The following is a 23,919-nucleotide window of genomic DNA, read 5'->3' as shown; positions in this document are numbered from 1 at the left end:
AAAGTATATACACTAGACCGTTTTATGAGAGTCGAGCCAAGAGATTTAGCCGCCAGTAATTGAGTATTTCAGCGACCGACAATCCTTAAACATCCTCAATGTTATGATCTCGCTTTCGGCCGTAAAACTTCCGCTATCCTCTGCCCCGACATCTTCAATACGATAATACAACATGTCTACTTAATTCAGGTCAAAAAACGCACCCCCAACATCTACAATATATCTTCATTCATATCCATCCACAAAGTATACAAAAACAGACATGCATGGGTACCCAATTACACCGCGACTGTTTGTATTTTGACGTCATCAACTTTCTCAGACTGCTCTTTCGGGGTAGTAATAATATCGGTACTAGAATCAACATTATTCTTTAGATGACTTGGACTGTTTTTCCTACTTGGCCATAAATCGATAATCAAAGTGATAAAATATAGATTTAGACTGAAAGCTATTGTCCATTCTAGAATTGCAGCTGTTGAAGTTGTATGTTCACATTGTAATGGTGTGTGACCTTCGTCAGAAAAGTTTTTACCTTTACACTATCAAATTCAACGAGTCAGTTATAACACAGGATACATAGAAAAATACATGCAGCTCAAGTTTCAGAAATGGCGCAATGGACAGGCAAGGAAATGCTTACATAGGAATAGAATCCACCAAAAGTACTTGCTAAAATGACTGAACAAATTACTATAATTAATTTGATTATACCATTTCTTTTTAGATGTTTTCGATGAGGATGTTCCTTCTTCAGACACCACTATGTTGGTAGTATCATCCGAATGAAGATTAGAATATAATAAGTATTGATTCCCGATAGGTTGAAATCTGAAATATGGATTATAACAAAACTTACAACTTCGGCAGTCTGACAAATTGCTGAAAATGAAATGCCAATTATGAAAATGAATGTACCGTACCAATGGACTTTAGGATAATCCCAGCAGTTCCACTAATGTTCAGGATCTGTTAGTATATTATGCTTGATTGGTAGTTGGCAAAGAAACATAGAGGATCATAGGAAGAGAAAGTTAATTATGCTTGGACTACGATGCTCAACTTACTTTGGCAAGTACAAATAGACCTATACAACCTACAGCACAAAAGAAAATTGCCAGCCAACCTATTCAAATACCATCAGCATTTACGTCCATGTTATAAAATAAAGAAGGGGATGATTTACTGAATATCTTTTCTTTCAATTGTACAGTCTCAGGTAATCTACCTTGATGTCTTAGAGCTCTTATAAAGCATACCGTTGAAAAATATAGTCTGTAGATAGGATGGGATCTGTTAATCATTGTGAACAATAGAATGATCACACGATAATCCAATGAACACTTACATAATGACCACTATACAAATACTCAAAAACAGAGCTCGATTAGCAGCACCTATATCAGATATAAAAGCTATAGAAGCTTGAGTAGATTGATATCTTGGTTTTCCTTTTACTATCCATAATATCAACAAGATTAATAAACCGAAAAACCAAACTAAAATTGCTAATATTGGTAAGTAAATATACAATCCTGAAACTACAGATAAAATCAAAGTTAGGTTAGTATCTAGGTCCGACGTCTGCAGTTCGAACGAGCTATGCATATCCTTGAATCAGGCATTGCACGATATCTAGGTCCGCAATGATAAAGCTGCGAGATAAGTGAAAAATGTTAAAGAGCGGTATGAAACAAGAAGGTTGGAACTTACAGCAGTAAGCTCTAACTTTATTTATATTTGCCCTTACGTTCGAGCCCCTATTTACTTCCACACTATTCGACTGCTCCTTCTTTCGGCTATCCTCTTGAACCATTATATACTAATGTGTGGCAGTGCAATTGAGTATCTAGAGATGGTTGGGACCGATCCCGTGATTATTCCTCGTTTTATTTTGTTTTTACTTCGATTTGTGAGATGGAATGATTGTATATTCTGAACTTCTGGATTTGGATTTCAAGAACACTTTACACAATGTTCACGATACCAAGACCTATGACAGCGAGAATAGGGGAAACTCTTGGTTTTAGGATTAATGAACAAATAATTAATCTGTTATTTCGATTTACTGTTTCGTTTTTTTGCTTTTCCTGTGCGGACTGTTGGCAACTTTTCGTTTTATTTTCTTTTTCTCTTCTTTTTTGGTGTTCTTTTTCTGGTTTTTCAAATATAATGTCCTCTCATACGATATATACAAATTGACAATAAAACCGCCTTACAGCAAGTCAACGCTCAATATGTAGTAAAATGCGGGAGATTTATTTAACATATTATCTGATACAATACAGTATACATAATCAAGATAAGGGATCCCACAGCGAATTTCACCTAAAAATAACTGAAACAGACCCATCTCCCCCTTTTGTGAGGTTATCGATGTTATACAATACACATCCTTTCATAGCTTAGGATAAAACGATGGTTAGAACCTCCCGTTTGCGTGTTTTGTTAAGTATTGCGCTTTGTCTGAACCCGAGGCTGTCTCTGGCAGGTTCTAAATCTCTGTCGTCTTTGTCCAACTTTCATCAGTGTGACCAGTAAGTACTAGTCACTGAGTTAAATACGACCAAAGAACAAAATTTCAATATCGACATCATGACATAACACCACATGATCTGATAGGCCTTCTGGAAATACCAAAGCAGACTTGTTACTTCGATTTTATCAAGGGATGTACGAATATGACGCAATCACAAAAAAGCCAAAGAGCTACGGTATAAGCATTTTGTATTGGGTATAAAAACCGCTTGAAAGTGACAAAGCATCGAAACTGTTTGAGCAGTGATCTAACTTCCACACCCCTGTTCGGATTGTTGACAGCTTTTTGCCAAATTCAATTAAACACATTTTATACTTCATTTCTCGCAATTTTTGCCACTTATATCTGCATTATCTCATGTTGTACTCAGCCAAACAATATGAAACTGTTAAATCGAGTATTGGTATGTATTCGATGGCAACGCTACCCCTTATATCAGAAAATTTTGATAACTCCAAATTGGAAAGGCGCTTAATGGTATTTGCTCCATTTTCTAGAACTGTTTAACGATACCTTAATTGGAACGTTGCCAACACATGTTAAGCGTTGGAAAGATGAAGGATATCGACACCCTGCATCACCGGATTATTCAAGAAAGCTTCACGAGGCGATTCCAGATTGGATTCTCAATGATTGCATTGCCGAGTCAAGAGGAAAGAGAAAAGAGTTATTCGGATCTATGGATTCGCAAAATTCGAAAGGCGATACAGAGGAAGACTCAACGTTGTCCACACCTATGGAAGGTTATGTGAGTAAATTGAAAAAAGAGTTCAATCCCCCGCTGGGTAGCATGGGCTATACGTGCAGTTTCGAAGGTAAGTGCTTTCCTTGTCCTTCTCTGGCCAGAGCAAAGCTCTATCCATAGATGGTCATTCGGTACCTGAACTTCGGGGCGAAATCATACATCAGATACATCTTTTGATGAACGGTTGATTGACTTCCATTTCACAATCTGTTTATAGGCAACATGGACCAATTCAATACAGAAATCAAAAAGGCAACAGATAAGTATTTGACAATGTCATATCCAAACTATCATAGTGTCAAAGAGTCCAAGTAAGATGACTGTACTGCGTCCTTTGAAGGTGTTTCATCCGCCACTCCTGGCTATGGTGATTGGATATAAGGAATGTCTCACAATTCTAGACATGTATTTAGCAGACTGCGCACTTAATGCTAAGGTGTTGAATTCATGCTGTACATGAAGTAGAGTATGCATTGATGATCGCGAAGATAACTGTTAGCCAAAAAAGAAAAAGGCTTAGCCATCTTCGAGTAGAGTAACTATTGTTACTAAGTGAGGGGGATTGATAAGGCTTGACGTAAATACAGATTCAGTCGAAGTGGAGGAAGGCTACGAACGATATTTGTTGATGTTCTCGAATGCAGATTCATAAGCATATATGCACATTCAATTATACCTTATCATAACACCAAACCGTCAAATTTGTTCAGTCAGAGGAATACAATACTCAGTGATATAGGAGTAATCACGAAATGGTAAATCAAGCTAGCTAGCGTACTTCGACTTTTGAAGCAAACGCTAAATTATGATTCCTTTTTCACAACAGTCCGTTACTTTACATACGTCACATGGAGATATCAAGGTGAGTTGAGTTCAGCTTCTGCGATGTGAATATACAAAGGCTCTTAGCTTACTAACATGGCCTGCGCATATAGATCGAGATATTCTGTGAATCCGTTCCTAGAGCAGCAGAGGTGAATAAACAGTCGAAACCTTGCCCCCCCCTCATTACCTCATTCTTTATCCTTCATGGCTTCGTGCTTGATCATTTGCTTCCTACGATATACAAAATGAGTGCATCGAGCTGACATTTTTCATTGAATAGAATTTCTTAGGACTGTGTGCATCAGGGCAATATGATAATACGATATTCCATAGAAATATAAAAGGATTTATGATTCAAGGTGGTGATCCAACTGGGACTGGTAAAGGTGGTCAAAGTATATATGGTAGTCCGTTCAATGACGAGATAAGACAGACGTTGAGGGTGAGTAATTTCTTCTCTCTTGATATTCTGATCGTCCCTCTCAAAGACTGGGAGCTGATCTTTTCGTCTGTTCTGTCAAATTCTAGTTTAATAACAGAGGTATACTGGCTATGGCAAATGCAGGTCCAGATACCAATAAATCCCAGGTGAGTAGTGCTATATATGTCCCTACTCTTTTTTTGCACACGCAAACTTGATTGTTTAGGAAAGAAATGCTGACAGTGTTGTATACTACTCTCTTTCCTCAATAGTTCTTCATAACGTACGGCAAACAACCTAGTTTAGATGGGAAATATACTATTTTCGGGAAGTAGGTCATTATATCATATCACACGTCTATCAATTTGTAATGAGCGCGATACTAAAATGTTCTTATTATTTTCTTCTCCTGCAGAGTGATAGATGGTTTAGATACAACTTTAGATTCAATGGAAAGGGTACCTGTAAATCCAAAAAATAAACCTTTATCAGAAATCAAATTGATAAATATCACAATACATGCTAACCCGATAGCGGATCAAACAAAATAAACAATGAAGAACAGAAAAAGGGATTTGTCATTACGTCGATACTTCCATATAAGGGCAAGAAGGACGAACTGTATTATGATCGTGATAATGCGGTTTAGCATAATGCTGATACTCTCGAACACAAAAGTGATCAGCTATCAAATCTTACAGAAGGTTCAGCTGTTTCTCCAACACCAAGTTAGCCATATAGACAAAATAATGTCAGAAAGATGGAGCATCACATATCATTATAATGCATTAAATAGGCACAATCTTTTCAATTGCCTATCAGTCTTATCCATACTATCCATCGTTATCGTCATTGTTATTAACGTAATATTGAAATCAATATTATCATTCGCAAAAACGCTACCCCATTTTGTCGAATTTGAACAATATCAACTGTACCACGAATTACCAGACAATTGATTACGTATAGCAGTATAATCTCTATGTGGTATCATTGGTTCCGTGATATCGAATATACGCTTTGCTTCCTACTCGTTCAGATAAAACGAAACCATTCATTAGCTTTCTCGTCTCACGTGTGTTCAGTGCATAGAATAACTTACCTCCCACGTCTTTATATCCAATTCGACTACTGCTTGGTTCTTCACCGGATGATTATTTGTCTCTGAATCAATGATCTCATCAGTGTTACCTATAAAGGCAATAGGAATGACTAAATTAGTATTTTGTATTTGGGCATGTATCGGACAAAGATTTTATAACTATCTATGTATCCGAGAAGAAGCGAAAATAGGTATAACTCATGAGCACACTCACGTATCAGTATTTCACCATCCTCTTTTATATCAATACCAGCTTGACCACCATTCAATAAGAAGGAAACGAAAAAACAATTTTCGACCGTTTGACCGAAATCTTCAGGATGTATCACTAATTTAAAGAAATTTATACCTTGTCCATCGTCTTCATGTATCAGAATTTTCTTCACCTATGGCATAGAAATTTTTATTTATGATGATCAGCATGAATCGTCTGATCATAAAATAGAGAGATTCATACCATCATTCGAATCGCAAATACAAATTATGAAGCGTGAAGTGTAAAACTTACCATTCTAACATTTGAAGTGAAATCATCTTTTGTTTTCTTTTCACCTTTTTGAGTTTGGATTTCTTCAGGTCTGATCTCAGGTGCTAAAGGTTTTTTCTTTTGTCTTTGATTCACTTTTCTCTTTTCATGTATTTTTGATAAAGGCCCATACATGAATTCAACACCTGGTATTCTTCTATACAACTTTGCTGACATCCATCCAATCTTTTCCCAATCACCTAAAAATCCCTTTCTGGTTCCTCCCTTTGTTCTACTACTCCTTCCATTTCTTTGTTGAAATTCATCTAATTCATCATCATCGTCATCATCCTCATCATTTGATCCCGCATCTTGATCATCTAATTCCATCCTATTTAAACCTAATTGATATTTGATTCTACAGACCGGAAAGTTAAGCGATTTTTCTGAAGCGAGAAACCCCCCAATTATAAACCCACTTACTTCAATAAGAATTCATCAATATCAAAACTGACACCATCAATCTTAAACTTTTTAGCTACTGCCATAGCATTTTCAATATTCGTTTTCATTAAATTCGCATCTAATGTTCCTATACCTGTATCCTTGACTACACGTTTGACATGATATTTACTTCAATCAGTGACTGTTCCTTAAACCGTAAATAAGTAAAGGGATATCCGTACCATTGACAAAAAGACCCTCTTGCTTTTTCATAGCTATCATCAAATCTTGCGCTGTAGTATTTGCCAGATTTGCTCGTATTTCTAACACACATCAACCAAGCAAGATAGTTAGTCCAGTACCCCTACAGAGCCTCTTACAACACTGAGAGTGTGAAGTCCTCACCATCAGCTTCATTCTGTAGAGCTCTATACTCCTTCCCCAGCCTGACTTGTTCTTCTATATCTGGTTTTTCGAATATCTTATTGACATCTGTTATCTTCCTCCTTTTTTGTGTCGGTGCCATATATTGTGAATCGTCATTGTTATTGCTCGACCTCCTTCGCCTCGAAGGACCTGCTTGGGCTGACATTGTAGTCGAAATGAGCGAATGTGTATAGTCGTTACTGATCTTCAAAATGCTTTATGTATTTATGTTGAATGAAGAACATCAAAAGGAAAGATGATGCCTTATTTCATCTTCTCACACGCGGTCTCTAGTCCAATCAACCAAACGCGTCAAAACATTTTCTTCAACATGAACAAGTACTAATGATCTACTATGTACTGAATTTGATCCCGTTCAGTTGACGTGTGTAAACTAGACGCACTGACCGTCAACCGGTTTTCGATTAACACGTGAAGTAGCTAACAGAATAACCTCCACTTGAGACATTCACTACTTCTACAATTGATCTTCCTCATCTTCCTCTTCTCTTTCTTTTCCTCTTTCCTCAAACTTCAAACGATATAATCGAGCAAAGATGGCCACGGTGAATGGAGATCGTGTTGCAGCTAGGTAGGTATAGACAATCTCCCGTCCTGGTCGACTTATAGCTAATCACTCCAAGTAATAGTGAAGCTGGGGATGAGCCCAACCTATCGATTGTGCAGCCAAGTAAGTCGTTAACCCTTTTCCTTCTCAGCGATCCTTCTTTTCTTGTAGACAATCAATACTTATTCAAGGCGATACTGATGATACTGTATAGATCCTGACAAGTAAGCTTTTTTTTATTCTGCATTTCAGATACTTCTTCCAAAGAAATTAGCTTATGAATATGACTCTCTTAGCTGTTTTCGGATCATGCTTGCAACCGATAATCACATAGGTTACGCCGAGAAAGATCCTATAAGAGGCCAAGACGCTATCAACACCTTCAAGGAAATTTTGGAAATTGCAAGAGATGCTGAAGTAGATTTCATCTTACTTGCTGGAGATCTTTTTCACGAAAACCGGCCAAGTAGAACATGTATGCATCAAACAATCGCATTGTTGAGGGAATACACTCTCGGTGATAAGCCTATCGGAGTAAGTGGTTTCGCCTCTCTCTTTAACCTATGAATCAAAAACCTCACTAATGCTAAGATTTGCTAAGATGATATACCGTTTAATAACAATCTATAACAGTTCGAACTGCTTAGTGATCCGTATGATGGCAGCGCACCTGGTTTCTCGTGAGCTGTCGTATCGTGATATATAACGGCAATGTGCTTCAGCCAGCTCATACAGATATTGATAGATTTCCAGCTGTCAACTATGAAGATCCGAATCTGAATATCGCGATCCCTGTGTTTTCCATACATGGTAATCATGACGATCCTCAAGGGACTGGTCCTGTAAGTAGTCCTCATTGCTAATTCCCGTTACAATCATTAAAGTTTGAGACAGATGGTGAACTGACAGACTTAACTTGCTAGGAAGGAGCTTTATGCGCATTAGACGTTCTTTCGGTATCTGGTGTACTTAACTATTTCGGAAAGGTGGATTTAGCACCTGATGAAGCTGTTCCAGATGATGGTACTGATAAAGGCATACGGATAAAACCTATTCTTCTCCGAAAAGGTACAACCAATCTAGCTTTATATGGAGTAGGTAACGTCAAAGATGCTAGAATGCATTACGAGCTAAGGTCAAATAGGGTAAAAATGTACATGCCTGAGGGAGGAGACGTAGCAGAGGATGATTGGTTTAATATCTTGTTGATTCACCAAAACAGGTAAGCTATCGGCTGAGGATGCTAAAGTCACTGCTTACATATACTTGGTTAGAGTCAAACATGGACCTCAGCAGTCAGTTCCTGAAGGAATGTTCGATGATGCTATTCGTCTTGTGGTCTGGGGTCATGAACACGATTGTCGAATCACTCCCGAAAAAGTGGAAGGCAAAGATTACTGGATATCTCAACCTGGTAGTTCAGTAGCAACAAGTCTAGCGCCTGGGGAAGCAATACCGAAGTGAGTAGCTGCAGCTCTTGTCATCTTTTGATTAAGGATTCAGCTAACTTATTATTGGTCACAGACACGTCGGGATCATGTCAATTCAGGGATCGCAATTTCAGATCGCTGAAATCCCGCTCAAGACCGTACGACCATTCGAGATGGACGAAGTTATCTTGTCATACGCTGCCGAACAAGGAGCCTTGTCTTTGGATGATAAGGACAGTATCACGGAATATTTAAAGAAAGAAGTATGTTTCAATGCATGGTCAACATCCAAAGGTCACATAGCTAACAGTCGTTGCAGGTTGAAAGATTGATCCAACAAGCCAAAGTCAATTGGAAAGAAAGAAATCCCGATCCCGACGCGAAAATGATGTTACCTTTGATTAGACTCAAGGTGAAGTTTGTCGAGACACTCGTATAATGCATATGACTAATCAGCTTTGAACCTTTAGGTCGAAACCACGGATGCAAAGGAGATGACAAATCCCGTGCGATTTGGGCAATTATTCGTAGATCAAGTCGCCAATCCTAGGGATATCCTACAGTATTACCGAAAGAAAAAGCCTACAGAGAGAAGCAAGTCGATGATGTGTGCGTATCGTTTTAAGCTAACATTTATGCTTCACCCTTAAACAGAAGTCAAAAATAACCCCGATCTACCCGATGAAGAAGAAGAAGAATGGGACGAGAACGATGCTGCTCTATTGACGACCAACGACCGGCTTGCCAAACTCCGTATGGCGAATCTCGTTAAGCAATATCTTCAAGCGCAAAACTTGGAAGTCTTAGTGGAGAATGGGATGGAAGATGCGGTCATGCGGTTTGTGGAGAAAGACGACAAAGATGCTATAAAGGAGTAAGTAAACATTATATGACATTCTTCTGTTTTACTATTGCCACAAGGCGCTACGCTGAAGTAATTGGGCACAGTTTTGTGTCGGATACTCTTAAAATGGTGGGTCGAGATATGCGAACCAAGGAGGTAGATGAAGAAGATGTGGAAGATCATGTATGTGTACATCATGTGATCTGAGATTGGTATTATGCTGACCTGCCTGTCTTCTAGATGTTGCAAGCAAAACAACAGTCAGTTATCAGCTTTATTATTCAGAAATCCCCGTTGTGAACCTGCGAATAAAGCTGACTTTTCCCCAGTGCCGCTTCACAATATGCCGAAGCTCGGCCTGTGCCTAAAGAGGTAAGTAAACTGGCAAGATGGTATACAATATTAGCTGATTATCGTTCGGTGCAAAGAAGCCTAAGAAAGGCAAGAGTAGGCAGAAAGATTCGGACGAAGACAGCATGCGTGAGTAATGTAATACTACCGTTTCACGGTTCAAAATGCTGATTTGTCATACAGTGGCGGAGGACGATAATCAGATGGATCTGGACTCTGATGGATCGATTCAGCAGTCTAAAGGTACTGCAAGAGGTAAAGGGAAGGCTGCTTCGGCTAAGGGAAAAGGGAAGAAGCCTTTAGTGAGTTTTGGAAGCTTGCGTCTCATAACGTACACATTGTTCATCCTTCTCATATAGTTCGACCACGCTTCTGATTCCGAAGAGGAGGAAGAAGAAGAGGAAGAGGAAGTTGTTCCTGCACCCAAGAAACGAGGTGCAGCTTCCACAGCTAGCTCAGCCCGCAAACCAGCTGCTAAACCTGCCACCAGAGCGCCTGCTAGAAAAGCACCAGCAAAAGCAAGTTCAAGCGGCAGAGGTATGCAACAATCTCAATTGACGTAAGTTGTAATCATCGAGGGCGAAATCACGCATCCGGATCAAGTGAAGGCTGATTGATCGATGGGTTTGTAGGTTCTCAAAGGGTGGTAAAGCTTCTAAACCTGTAAGTGTTCAGCTAGCTCATGTAATTACGATTTATCGAAATCAAATCTGATAATGCTTGATAGATTGAATTATCAGATAGCGATTAAGGATGTTAGAAATTACGTTTGAGGGAAAGCAAGGCTTATGGGAGGTAAAGCAACTAGAACTCCACATAAACAATGGAAAGTGAATTAATCTGTAGTAGAACGATGGGCGTTATATCCAGCATATATCTGTATCATACATCATATACCCTCCACCTGTCATACATGAGCCAAATATGTACATCCCTGTACGCTATGTCATTAATTGTATGCATATCGTTGTGAATCATGCTATGGGTCACTCTGCCAATTAAGTAACCCTTTCCAGATCACATCGTTCGATGCAGCATCAGCAGTTGAGATTATCATTTCAAGGAAGGAGTGAAAATCGTACAATACATGCATGCAGATTATGGATATCTAAAATGTAAAAGATGATTGTGTATGCATATATATGTATATGTATAGTTATATCGCGATCATTTTCACCTACAAAAATTCATCATTCTTGATCATCATGAATTGGTTTTTGAATCTCAGCGTAAATCAGACCTATTTCATATGAAAGTTGACATCAATATTTTGTCGTCCGGCCGTTCTGAGACTTGCTGAGGTTGAATGCTGATGTGAAAACTGCCAACTTACGTTTCAACATTTCTCTACCTAATTGATCTTGTCTATTTTCAAAATCGAAGAAGTCAGGTTTTAGAGGTTCAGCTCCAGGTTCATCATTTGGATCGTGATATGGCTATGTACATGTAATGAAATTTCAAAGTCAACGTATTATTAATCAGTCAGCCAGTTGATTTCGATGCTCTTAATTTGGCTTAGCAACAGAACAACTGACCTCTAGATAAGGATGTTCTAATGCTTCTTCAACTGTAATTCTCTTGCTAGGTGAGAAACTGTAATTGTGAATAAATTTTATCAGCTTGAATATTCAAATGATCAATAGTAGAAAAGACGATAGACGAAAAACACAAAAGACTAACGTTAAGCATTTCCTCAGTAGATCAAGCGCGTTAGGTTTAGCTTTTGGACACACTACAGCAAAATCCTGTCGTCGTGTGAAATCAAGTGCTCTCTAATCCTTGGATTTAGTATGTTTCTGTTCGAAGCGTAAATGTAACGATTAATCACGTACCAAATAATCTCTACGCAGTATCGAAGAAGGTAATGTCAGTCCAGCTATAATAACATAATTCATCCTCCAGTAAAGAACTCACTTTGACCTCGGGGAAGTAATTTCGTTGAAATCATCCATCTGAAGGAAATATCTCATCAGCTTTAGATACATATTTGGTTATTTTGTAATGACTGCTACATACGGTCGGCGTTCCCAGTACATCCAGAATCAAAGCTAGCTCTGGAAACGAGATGTCAGTGGTGGTAGAATGATGCTTTTGAACCGACCTTTGACAGCTTACGATTATGGTAATCTGTTGATTGTCAATATCAGTTTGATACTCAATATTGTTTGTATAAAGTATAATTTACTTACCTCTTCCAGGGAATAGAGGTTTTCCATTGACTATTTCGTTATTCGTGATGTCAGCTTGGTCTTAAAATCCCGTCGAGATTTTATTAGCTCACTCATTTCAGCTAATATACACCCAACACTCCAGATATCAATAGCTTTTGTATATTCTTGGAATGCTAAAAAGCAGTAAACGCGATATTCAGCTAACGCGCAGAGACTGCGTGGTATGTTTAGCTGAACAGAGTGGAAGAACTCACATAACATAACTTCCGGAGCTCTATACCACCTTGTAGCTACATATTCTGTCATGAATCCATTACCACCATTTGGACCTGAATCAGGTGGTGGCATAGCTGCTGATCTTGCTAAACCGAAATCACATATCTGTAAATATCACCCATTCAGCTATCAGACAGTATGCGAATTTGGGGAAATGCAGCTGATTTGGAGCACAAGACATACCTTCAAGTCACAATTGGCATTGAGTAATAAGTTTGAAGGTTTCAAATCTCTATGAAGCACATTGGCTGAATGAAGTGCTTTCAAGCCTCGGATTGTCTACACAATAAATTGAAGAAATATCGTCAGTCCAAGTTTTGTGACCCTCTTAGATCGAGGTCGATTTAAACCCACCTGATATATGAAGTATTGACAATGATCATCCGATAGTTCCTGAGTTCTAATAACTCTATGTCTGTGTGAAGTAGGAGTGTATAATCAGCTCTTCCAGTTCTCCCAGATCACCGAAGCTATCTCCGCATGAATACTTACAAGTCAGTTTCCATGAGTTCCTGAAAGGCGTTGTATCGTATCAGCTGCTTTCATTGAAACGATTCGCTTCTCAGCTGACTTACTTGTACTAGATAAACTTCATGGAATTGATCATAACTTGGGGGAGCAATGATATCAAGAATGGCAATAATGTTTTCATGTCTGAGGAATTCACAATCGAATCAAGATATCATATCAGCAATGATCCTCCTGGGACACTCAAGAAAATAGCTTACCTGAAATGTCTCAATAGTTTGATTTCCCTCAATGTTCTCTGACAGAACATAGCATGATCGAAAGGTGTTATACGCTTTATAGCTACTTTAGTTCCTGATGCTATATGTGTTGCAGCACTGTAAAAGTGGGAAGGGAGGTATTATCATTATTACAGACAGAGGAGAGAACAGACCGAGAGAAGGGAAGAGCAGTAGTGAAGGTCAAAGGATGGTTAGCAAAAGTTCACATAATACAATTGAGTTCAAACAGAAGACTTTGTATACCCCTCTTCTTCAGTAGCATCATGGATAAGAATACCTCCAGCGAATTTATAGGAGGTAGAAGAGGAAAGATGGGAAAAAAGAGAAGTAAGGGAACTTACACTACAACACCATAAGCACCTTCACCTATTACCTCTAAAACTTGATAATGTTCTGAAACATTGAATGGAATTGAGGATTGATCAACTGTCATGTTGGCGGAGGAAAGAGGATGTGTTGTTGTATTTGGATTAGAGAAGAAGTGTTCTAGACTGTTATCGTCGTATTAAATTAGATGAAGAAATCGTTTCAAGACGAAGTGAATTACTGATGAAGAATACTAATAGATATTGGTAGCTTATTGTTCAAAATACAAAGTCTATTAGTGATAATGATTGTTGTGAAGGATATGGTATGAAGTTGATGGAGATAATTAGGAACGAGGGTTGATGATACAGTAGTAATAGTATGAGGGAAGGGATACAGAGTACAGTCCAGCTGTCTATTGTCAATCTTTGATGTGTCTGTGCTTTTTTGGTGATCAAAATTCCTCTTTTTTTGGTGATTGATATGGTTTGGCTTGACCTGTCGTTACTGCAACTGATCCAAAGAACCCTTGATAAACAATAAAGATAAATCAAAATCAATTTTCGGCAATCCTACAATCTTCTTCTTCTTCTTGTTTCTCTATTGTGAATATCTTTCTCTACTTCTTTATTTGAATTCTGAAACTGAATACCACTCTGTAACCTGTAAACTCAAAAAGAACAATAAGCTCCTTGGCCATCATTTCACGTGGATCTGACGTATCATCATAATATTGAGCTGCGAAGTAAGACGCGTCTTAAATTGGGTCACTTATTTAATGTTTATGACATGAATATAAATGACATGATAAGATAAGTTACATGAAAGGTTCGTTTATACAAACATGAATATCATGATATAAGAAACATATAAATAGCAACCTAATGAACAACATCTTCTTTGGATTTAGTATGATCGGATAGTCTATAACTTGAATAAGAAACCCAACTGCAATACGATCATATCGTTAGCTTTTTGCTTTTCCACTTCTGGAGGAAGGAAGAGCTGACTTACATCTTCCACAGTCAATTTACCCAAAGCCGCATCTGGATCTTTATTCAAAGCGGCTTCGGTCATTGCCAGTTTTTTGTGTTGTAGTTGTACAATCTGATCTTCTATACTATCTTCTATAACTAATTTTACCACTTTAACAGGTCTCTTTTGACCTAATCTATGTATACGATCCATCGCTTGATATTCTACCGATGGATTCCACTAATTACGTGAAGAGTCAGCTTCTTTGCCCATCAACGGAATTTGACATGAAAGCTTACCCAACTATCCATCATGAATACCATACTTGCTTCAGTCAAATTCAATGCTACACCACCAGCTTTTAACGAAATCAAAAAGACAGTCACATGCGTGTTGTTCACTAAGGTTCTCCTGTCAGCTGTGATAATGCAATAGCAAGGAATTGGCTACTCACTGAAATGTTGAATCGTAGCATCTCGCTGTTGAGGAGTCATACCACCTTCCAAACGACATATCTGATTACAGATATTAGCATTGACAGTCTCTGTCAGACCCCGACAACATGCACTTACATTAAAACCCGCACGCTGTAGTCTAAATGCTATCAGATCTAGGAAAGATACGAATTGCGAGCTGCGAATGTGGTATCAGATCAGCTGCCATGATCATCTTCCATAGTGCCGTAGCTGAACCTACAATACAAGTGATTTGATAGTGCAATCTTTGTTTCTCAGTTTCTCTAATTCCTCTACCAAAGCTTCCAACTTCGATGAAGATCGCCAATTCTATCTCAAACGCGTCAGTGAACAGGCACACAACCTTATATAGTAACATACCTGCAAATCCAATCTACTCAATATACCCTGTCTAGCTTTTCTATTATTATCTTCCAGATCTAACGCTTCGGCTTCGAGATCGATAGATATTTCGATATGACAAACAGGACATTCAGGCTGGGGAAAATAGCAACAATCAGCTCTGCAATCTGACGGTACGATGTAAGTTGTCATGCTCACTTTGTGGCCTCTAGCTTGTTTGACTTCCAGATATTGCCTGATACACTCTCTATCGAAAACATGATGACATTGAGACATGATCGCGTCTTCGGCCTGGATGATGTAATCAGCTCACGACCCTTCTCGCGACGTATATCGAGCTGACTTACTGTATCATTACACAATCTACAGACCGTACCCTCTGGCGCATTCGTTACCAGTTGACTGGTTCGACCTCGAAGGACAAGATCGGGATGACAAGCCATTTGTCGCACTACAGACAGGATCAGTTTAAAATCGGAAGCTTGCGAGTAATCCAGCTGTGGAAGAACGAATGATGGAGTTTCGCCAGCTGACTCACTTCTTGTGATCAAAGAGAAGATGTTAGAATAATCTATTCGACCAAAGGTAAGCTCATAAACCCAATATGATTCTCATAGCTGACTTACTATTCAAGACGGTACCTTGACCAACATATGTTGCGAATTGCCTTTTAGCATTAGTGAATAGAGACATGTATAATTCCTTCTCTTGTGGACTGAAGAAATCTCTCCGAACAACTATTGTTCGCGGTGGTAAACCCAAATCGTCCGCTCTTTCAAGTTTCGTTCGTCGGAGCATCATTCGATCAAGAAGAATCTTCAGTTTTTTGAATGCTGTATGTCCCGGTCCACCTTCTTCTATACCGTATCTTGCGATCGGCGTCAAGATCTCGGTATTCTGCACGTACACAATTTAATCAGGTTGATCCTAAGTTGGAGGAAAAAAACAGCTGAATATGAAGCGCACTTACCCAAAAACAAACATGGTCCATAGGTTTATGACCACAAGAATCACAAGTCCTTTTGTCTTTGAACTGCCAGTGTAGCGATTTACAGTCACATTTTTTACAGAAATAGTGACTATGGGTGTAGACATGTCAGCTACTGAGGCTCACTCAACATCGTTAACATACCTGAACGGATCAGCGCCTAAAAATCTAACCAAAGAGTACAACTCGCCAACTCTGTTCTGTAGAGGTGTACCTGACAGACACCATTTATAAGTAGCATGAAGAGCAAAAGCTGCTTTTGCAGCGTTTGTACTTCTTTCTTTGATATTGTGTGCTTCATCAAGAATCACTCTGGTGATACGGGTTGGAAGATGAGCTCAAGGTACATAGAAAGCAAGATGCTCAGGAGCTCACCTGTACCACTCAAACTCATGCATTGGTGATTTCTCCTTGATGAAATTGTTACCTCTTTTGAATCCTCTTTGCTGCCTTCGGAATGCAGCTTCAAGGGTTCCATAGGATGAGAGCACCTAGTTATAAATAGACACGATGAGTTAGTCCGTCTGACAGATATGCGAAAAACGCTGTGTCAACTCACTACATCGTACTTCTTCAACTCGGCAGCTTTCATTCTTCCTTGACCGTGCCATAAGCAGACCGTAAATCCTTCTGCATGAGTTTCGATTTCATGTTTCCATTGCATTAATGCCACGACTGGTGCAACAACCAATGAAGGTTTTCTTCGTGGTTCAGACAAGAGTAGAGCGATTGTTTGAATTCTAAACTCGAAATAAGTCTCCAAACCCTCAAGGTTGAAGCGTTGCAACAGACTCACGTTTTGCCCATACCCATCTCATCAGCCAGCATACCACCCTTCCAAGGACCTTCTTCCTGTTTCTTCATCCAATACAGACTTTCCTTCTGGAATGGTAATAATGTCAATTTGAGTGACCTATGAGCTTCCATAGTAACGGGTTTGACAGGTTCAACATTTGCTTTCAGATCTCCCCAAACGTCTTCGAGTTCAGGGTGGTTCTGTAAGGTGTCGTGAGACTCAGCTGTTTGCTTCAACGGAGCATATGGAAGAAGCTGAAATAAACAACAACGTACCATTCCAAGAGCAACCAGATTCCTCTCACCATTTGTCAATTTTCTACCTAATTTCTTACTCAATTCTCTTTCTTTCTTCTTTCTAGGTGCAGCTAATTCTTCGGCTCTTTTTCTAGCTTGTCTTGCCTTTTCTCTCATTTTCCTCAGACTCATCTGTTTCATTTCTTCCGGATCTAATCCTTCACCTTCAGAACCTAATTCATCGGCCAATTCTTCGATCCATTTACCATCTAGAGTACGGCCGTCACCTGCGAATTTACCTTTGCCTTTGCCATTACCAGATTTACGTGATTTCTTCTTCTGGGGCGCTAAGGCAAGTGAATCTTCTGAATCGAAGTCCGAATCTGATAGATCCGAATCAGTAATTTCTGCTTCATCAGCTGAGATATTGGACAAAACAGTTGAAAGCCCAGAGTCGTCATCCGATAACGGTGTGACATCTGTTCCTGCATTGGATCCAGCTGAGGTTGGCGTCATATCCCCTGCTGAAGTATTGGCTCGAGTAGAAGGAGTAGTTGTACCATTTGGCTTTTTCAGTCGCTCTTTGTGCTTTCGTCAGCTGACGAAGACATAGGTGCAGTGCAGCCCACTCACTTTCTGCAGCTTTAGCTACGGCAGCTCTAAGAGCTGCTTGATTACCTCTTGTGCTTCGTCCTTTACCGTTCGGCGTACTACTTGCGCTTGAAGCGTTCGACTCCGTCTTAGCTCTTTTGGTAGAAGCTTTGATAGCCTGCTTTAATTGTTTTTCTTCTTCTTCACTATCCATAGCATATGTACCATCATCTTCTGTTTCTTCATCTGTGGTAGGAGGAGTTGATTCTACTTTCGTTCGTCCTTTACTCGCTCTAGGCAAACGACTGCGTTTTGTCGCATCCAAAGCAAGGTCGGAAGTTGACTGTTTGGAGACTGAAGAATGTTTACCGATGTTGAAGGGTGCTTGCTCTGATGGATCAACTTTGGCTTTACCTTTGCGTGAACGAGATGTGGTTGATGGAGTGATAGGCTTGGTCTCTTCTTGATCAACCTCCATCTGAAACACCAAACGTCAGCTTGATGATTTTGCGCGAGATAAGTTAACATACCTCTATATCCCCATTCTCTGTTTTTATAGGGCCATTGGCTTGATTGCCTCCGATGACAGAAGGACTGTCTAGAGTGAGGTTATCGGCACTATCAGTTTTGTCCAAGCCCAATTTTGATCTTCTAGTCGGCAAAGTAACAGAATCAAGTCGATATCTAGGAGAAGAAGAAGAAGAAGGTTTTGATTTGGAGGGTGATTCTGTGGGGGGAAGATAGTCAGTACTTCTGCTCTGTACGCATAATAAATTGAATTGGATGGGTTTGAAGAAACGATCCAAGCGTTTAATTCAGAATTCATTGATAGATGGGTGACAAAAGAAAGTTATATTAGAAAAGACAACTTACCTTCTGTCTTGACCGTACTCGGTGTGATTATACCATCTACATCACTAGCTTCTGATCCCAGCTGCAATGCGAGAGGATCTTCATCATTCAAGCTTGTAGGTGTATCAGGTTGTTCAAGTTTTACTGTTCTAGAACCATTTTTAGTGGAACTATTTGCCACTGAAGTACTTCCATTTGTCGAAGGGGAAGAATTGGTATGAGCTGGTGTAGGTAATGACCGACGAACTGATCTTCTAGGTGGCATTTTTGTATTTATTTATTTTACGCCTTTTTGAAGGGAATGAGGGGAGAATAGGTGAGGATGAAAAAGCAGAAGACAGTAAAGTAGATGAATTAGGTGGATAGGAGATGAAAAGTAAATGATACCTTACTTGCAGAGGAGCAGTGGAGTGGAGGTGATTTAAAATTCATTTTCTTTAAAGTCGCGTAACCCGACAAAAGATTAGTAGATAAGGGGAGATCGCCGATCTGACGAAAGATACAATCAACCGCCACATCTAATCACGCACGGACCTGAACCTGTCGGATGGGATGGTTGAATATTGCTTACATAATTGGGATTTTGGAAGCAGGATGTCTCCTTATCGCTATATCATGCTGCAGAACTGTATAGACATCTATCTACTGAGGATACTAAGGGATCAATGGTAGCTAAGAAGCGGTGGGGAAGAGAATAGGCTACGATGCCTTCTCTCCCGGTGTCATCAGCAGCAGGAAGTCAGAGGATAGGAGCCCAAAAAGGGGTTATGACAATGAGCAGGCAGCTGTGCGTATGAATACGATCATCTATAGATTATGCATTGATGTCATCTGATCTGATTTTTACAAATGTCATGTTGTTTTTCTTCAAATTATGTTTGATGTTCTTCGGCAGTTGGCACTAAACCTTTACCATTTTTCTGTACGTATTCAGCTAAATCTTCTACACTAATTATCTTTAATCCCCATTCTTTTGCAAATCTCCAACAATCATCTCTTCTTGCCATTGATCCGTCTTCTTTAGTTGGATGTACCAATTCACATAATAATCCCGCTGCTGGTAGATTTGCTAGGTAACATAGGTCTGTAGCACACAAGGGAAATATTAGCGACAATTCAATATTAACGATAAACGATACCAATAACATTTCCAGTCTTTTTCTTCTATTCTGACTAAAGACATGTACCAAGTTGCATATCGTCCTTCAGACGAGGGTAGTAGATAGAATAATCGGAAAAACTCACCAACAGCACATTCAGTATGACCTCTTCTTTCTCTTACACCACCAGGCCTATACCTCAAAGTAACCATATGACCTGGTCTAGTCAAATCATCTGCTTCAGGGGTTTCTTTCGCTAATAGTCTTGCTGTATATGCACGATCATGTGCAGATATACCTGTTGTTACAGGATGTTTCGATGAATTCGCATCAACAGTTAAATGATATGCTGTTCCTTTAGGATCTTGTGATTTACCTGATGGAGGTAGTAATGGAGGTAACTCTAATGCCTTTAGTTTGGAAGGTGGTAATGATAAACATATGAATCCACTATAATAGAGTATATCGCACATAATGAAGGGTCAGTTTGCTGCGTTCCACTATAAACATTACCCAATAACATATATAAATTATATGTTTGGCCGCGATATGTGAAGCTGGATTGAGACCGAATAAACTCACCTAGTCCACTTTATCATCCATGCCATACCCTCTGTTGTTATCTTACTAGCAGCACAAACTAAATCACCTTCATTCTCTCTTGATTCATCATCCATGACCACCACAAATTCCCCTCGAGATATAGCTTCTATAGCATCTGGTATAGTGTCAAATTGGAAAGGTGAAGGTGGTGTTTTAGCCGGTGATGAGACAGCTGACGGACGGGACATTGTTGATATTTAGTGATAATGTGCAATTAAACCTATACACAACCTATTGTTTTATCCTATCCTGACGGTGGATATTACCAGGTATATCCAAAACTGCACTGATCGTATTTGAAAGGTTTTTGTACTGATCGGACTTGAGGTACAAAGCTGTATGGGACTATTCTTCTTATGTCGTTTATAGGTGAATTATCAATATCTGTTGAGCTTACCAACTTTTTCATGGACGTTGGTAATCATCTAACTTATTTATGCGAGTCTGTTATTTTTTCGATATTCCGACGGGATCCGCCGATGCTCACTTACGTGCTCAGTGGTATACTTATTGTGCCTGAATTGAGTCGGCGGACATAACAGGACATTATCTTCACGATATAAAAGGAATTGGTGAATCACCCAGGAAAATTATGTTGTATGCATAAGACCACTATACCTAGCTGTAAGTCTATGTAAACCATTAATCTTTCAGTCAGTAGCTTCATCTGTTATGTCAGAGTTATAGACACTTTCAGCCCGAAGATAGGAAAGAAAGGCTACTTTTCGATCTGCGGACTAACATGTCCATGACCGTCGGTTTTGATCAAGATTAAAGGTACGCCACGCGGAAGAAAGATGTTTGTTTCATACGTTGCCGAAGTGATTGAGTACTCTCTTTCGTCATCTCTGTCTTCGGCCATCGCCTTCTATATTATTGTTGATAACAAAAAATCATTCTCGCCGAAGATCATTATGACGATGACGAGGAAAGTAAGATAGAATTATTATCCATATATATAGATAGTAGAGTTGTTTATGAAAGGTTGCCTAATCAGCCTTTTACACCAACATATAATCAACAAATAACACGCATTAAGCATTAGGCTACAAGTAATAAGAGACCATCCTTTCAGGTGGATTTAGAGCATAGAAGCAATAAATTAGAATACCGAGATTTACTGCAACCGATTTCTTGTTTTACTCTCAGATACAATCTAAAAAATACGCATACAATCAATCTGTTCATCACAAAAAGGAGAATTGCCACCTTTTTCATTCTACTTTTCTTCATCATATCATTACCTTCAATTTCTATACGACCTAATCGTGGTCTATTAAAACGAATAATCAAAATGACAACTACACCTCAACCAGTGCACGCTTCTAGTACGATAGTCTCCCCGGAGAGACCAAATTCTGCACCTCCTATCAGAACGGAAACACCACCACCTTTACCACCTTCTAGAGCTATTCCAACAGATTTCAGATCATCTCTATCAGCATGGTGGTCTACATCATCATACAAAGAAGCTAGATTAGCTGAAGAAAGATTATTGAGACGTATGTCACATTTTGAGCCATCTTTGCCTGTTCAAACCAAAGATTCTTCGAAAGGTTGGTTCGGTTTTGGTTCTAGTTCAGGTAATACAAGTAGTCAAGAAAAACAAGAAATAGATAACAAATTACCTGTTGATCAAATTGGTCAGATAAAAGATCCATTACCATTACAGAATACAGGTTTAGTAGCTACTTTAAGAAACGTCTTTATACCTACACCGAATCCATCATTAGCTCCTCAACATCCTGCTGATCCAAGAGATCCTCAACAATCGTTCACAGCCAGTCCTGCCTCATCAACTTCAGAACTATCAGATATACCTACACATGGCAAACGTAAACATCATCTAAAATGTAAGAAGGATGAGGGTAAATTAGTTGATTATATAAATACACTAGAAATCACAAAACCAGAAGATAAAGATAGTAAAGAAGCTGTTGTTGTTTTACATGGATACGCAGCTGCATTAGGATTTTTCTTTAGAAATTGGGAATCTGTAGCAATTTCAACAAGTGAAACTGGTAGAAGAACATTCTTTTTAGATTGGTTAGGTATGGGATTATCTTCCAGACCTTCACCATCATTACTCAATTCCAATTCAAGTAATACACCGATACCAAAAAGAGTTTCTATAGCAGAACATTTCTTTGTATCAAGTTTAGAATCATGGAGAGAAAAGGTTGGTTTAGAAAAAATGATTTTGGTTGGACATTCTTTAGGTGGTTATTTAGCTTCGGCTTATGCAGTCAGATATCCAGAAAGAGTGAATGGTTTAATTCTAGTTTCACCTGCTGGTATACCACATGGTCCAGAATATGTCAATTATCCTTTAACCTCGGAATTATCTTCAAAGGATAGATTAAACCAACCTACAAGATCGCCAAGGGAGACTCCACAAGAATTAGATGAAGCTACAAATGCAGCAGAAGCTGAATTTTCAAATCAACTGAATCAAGGTAAACCGAACGAAGCTAAAGGAGAAGCAAAAGAATGGGCAAAGAAAAGAGAAGAATCATTTGTAAGAAGATCAATGATGAAATTCTTTGTTTGGGGTTGGGAGAGAAATTTATCTCCATTCATGTTCTTGAGATCAGCAGGTCCTTGGGGTCCATTATGGGTGGGTAAATACTCTTCAAGAAGATTTGCCGCACAATCTGAAGAAGACGTAAGAGATTTACACCAATATATTTACGGCACTTCAATTATGAAAGGTAGTGGTGAATATTGTATTTGTAAGTTATTCCTTACATGCACAAGTGATAACTTACTATACCATGAGATGCGTTAATTCAGATCAGCTGACCTGATCATGCGCCTCCACTATGTAGCTCACATCCTCGCACCAGGTGCATATGCTAGAATACCAATTTTAGATAGAATAAATAGGTTAAAAGTTCCAGTGACAATGATGTATGGTGATAATGATTGTAAGTCCACCTACTATTAAATCAGCTGCCCCACAACTGGAAAATGTTCAAATCGAATAGGAGCTGACCTACGGTGATTTCAATCCGCAGGGATGGATGTTGAAGGTGGTCATGCATCGGTAAAAGCTCTGAAAGAAGCAGGAAACCAAAATGCCTCTTGTCATGTTATACCTAAAGCAGGACATCATTTGTATCTGGATAACCCAGAATACACAAATAAATTGTTAGACAAAACTATCAAAGCTATACCAAAGACTGTTCAATAGGGAGGTCAATTTCCTCCTATAATTCAGTACTAGATGCGTTTATTGTGGGCTATTAAATAGATAGAATATATAGTACATACGATTTCTGTATTTGACAACTTTAT

General features: G+C 39.0%; 8 protein-coding genes across 8 annotated transcripts; 3 read left to right on the top strand and 5 right to left on the bottom strand.

Moving 5' to 3' along the window:
- Window positions 1-278: 278 nt before the first annotated feature.
- On the bottom strand, window positions 279-1,816 carry L201_008058 (uncharacterized protein; the record flags this gene model as incomplete). Its single annotated transcript, XM_066223758.1, has 7 exons — window positions 279-542; window positions 644-763; window positions 860-955; window positions 1,068-1,126; window positions 1,187-1,275; window positions 1,349-1,541; window positions 1,714-1,816. 7 exons carry the CDS (start codon window positions 1,814-1,816, stop codon window positions 279-281), a joined length of 924 nt encoding a protein of 307 aa, XP_066079855.1.
- Window positions 1,817-2,896: 1,080 nt separating this feature from the next.
- Window positions 2,897-5,081, top strand: L201_008057 (peptidyl-prolyl cis-trans isomerase-like 3; the record flags this gene model as incomplete). The annotated part of the gene is made up of 8 exons (XM_066223757.1): window positions 2,897-2,942; window positions 3,037-3,287; window positions 4,111-4,146; window positions 4,220-4,258; window positions 4,390-4,551; window positions 4,638-4,697; window positions 4,803-4,861; window positions 4,946-5,081. The coding sequence occupies 8 exons, from the start codon at window positions 2,897-2,899 to the stop codon at window positions 5,079-5,081; spliced, it is 789 nt and encodes a 262-aa protein (XP_066079854.1).
- A 377-nt stretch (window positions 5,082-5,458) lies between these two features.
- On the bottom strand, window positions 5,459-7,134 carry L201_008056 (uncharacterized protein; the record flags this gene model as incomplete). Its single annotated transcript, XM_066223756.1, has 7 exons — window positions 5,459-5,557; window positions 5,633-5,721; window positions 5,847-6,018; window positions 6,141-6,516; window positions 6,582-6,708; window positions 6,785-6,865; window positions 6,948-7,134. 7 exons carry the CDS (start codon window positions 7,132-7,134, stop codon window positions 5,459-5,461), a joined length of 1,131 nt encoding a protein of 376 aa, XP_066079853.1.
- Window positions 7,135-7,525: 391 nt separating this feature from the next.
- Window positions 7,526-10,912, top strand: L201_008055 (DNA repair protein (mre11); the record flags this gene model as incomplete). Its single annotated transcript, XM_066223755.1, has 20 exons — window positions 7,526-7,560; window positions 7,619-7,659; window positions 7,751-7,760; window positions 7,833-8,070; window positions 8,170-8,216; window positions 8,282-8,378; window positions 8,460-8,758; window positions 8,811-8,996; window positions 9,061-9,229; window positions 9,286-9,378; window positions 9,437-9,560; window positions 9,621-9,840; window positions 9,915-9,993; window positions 10,051-10,070; window positions 10,140-10,182; window positions 10,239-10,290; window positions 10,345-10,463; window positions 10,521-10,720; window positions 10,794-10,824; window positions 10,889-10,912. 20 exons carry the CDS (start codon window positions 7,526-7,528, stop codon window positions 10,910-10,912), a joined length of 2,127 nt encoding a protein of 708 aa, XP_066079852.1.
- Window positions 10,913-11,351: 439 nt separating this feature from the next.
- Window positions 11,352-13,790, bottom strand: L201_008054 (mitogen-activated protein kinase CPK1; the record flags this gene model as incomplete). The annotated part of the gene is made up of 17 exons (XM_066223754.1): window positions 11,352-11,401; window positions 11,495-11,597; window positions 11,697-11,754; window positions 11,842-11,933; window positions 11,994-12,003; window positions 12,076-12,113; window positions 12,178-12,215; window positions 12,277-12,288; window positions 12,351-12,380; window positions 12,443-12,505; window positions 12,587-12,713; window positions 12,792-12,887; window positions 12,963-13,023; window positions 13,101-13,120; window positions 13,184-13,262; window positions 13,337-13,453; window positions 13,699-13,790. 17 exons carry the CDS (start codon window positions 13,788-13,790, stop codon window positions 11,352-11,354), a joined length of 1,086 nt encoding a protein of 361 aa, XP_066079851.1.
- A 797-nt stretch (window positions 13,791-14,587) lies between these two features.
- Window positions 14,588-19,184, bottom strand: L201_008053 (uncharacterized protein; the record flags this gene model as incomplete). Its single annotated transcript, XM_066223753.1, has 20 exons — window positions 14,588-14,611; window positions 14,678-14,878; window positions 14,938-15,038; window positions 15,093-15,153; window positions 15,211-15,271; window positions 15,335-15,423; window positions 15,475-15,591; window positions 15,655-15,747; window positions 15,804-15,907; window positions 15,995-16,027; window positions 16,083-16,353; window positions 16,427-16,535; window positions 16,589-16,756; window positions 16,820-16,935; window positions 17,004-17,184; window positions 17,241-17,440; window positions 17,516-18,057; window positions 18,110-18,545; window positions 18,598-18,794; window positions 18,941-19,184. The coding sequence occupies 20 exons, from the start codon at window positions 19,182-19,184 to the stop codon at window positions 14,588-14,590; spliced, it is 3,348 nt and encodes a 1,115-aa protein (XP_066079850.1).
- Window positions 19,185-19,791: 607 nt separating this feature from the next.
- On the bottom strand, window positions 19,792-20,810 carry L201_008052 (3,4-dihydroxy-2-butanone-4-phosphate synthase; the record flags this gene model as incomplete). The annotated part of the gene is made up of 3 exons (XM_066223752.1): window positions 19,792-20,003; window positions 20,165-20,469; window positions 20,602-20,810. 3 exons carry the CDS (start codon window positions 20,808-20,810, stop codon window positions 19,792-19,794), a joined length of 726 nt encoding a protein of 241 aa, XP_066079849.1.
- A 1,106-nt stretch (window positions 20,811-21,916) lies between these two features.
- L201_008051 (uncharacterized protein) lies at window positions 21,917-23,815 on the top strand (the record flags this gene model as incomplete). The annotated part of the gene is made up of 3 exons (XM_066223751.1): window positions 21,917-23,354; window positions 23,451-23,549; window positions 23,640-23,815. 3 exons carry the CDS (start codon window positions 21,917-21,919, stop codon window positions 23,813-23,815), a joined length of 1,713 nt encoding a protein of 570 aa, XP_066079848.1.
- Window positions 23,816-23,919: the final 104 nt, after the last annotated feature.

Source organism: Kwoniella dendrophila, chromosome 11, assembly GCF_036810415.1.
Source record: "Kwoniella dendrophila CBS 6074 chromosome 11, complete sequence".
Taxonomy (NCBI): Eukaryota; Fungi; Basidiomycota; class Tremellomycetes; order Tremellales; family Cryptococcaceae; genus Kwoniella; species Kwoniella dendrophila.
The sequence above is the reverse complement of the archived record's forward strand: the minus strand, read 5'-3'. Positions and strand labels throughout refer to the sequence as shown.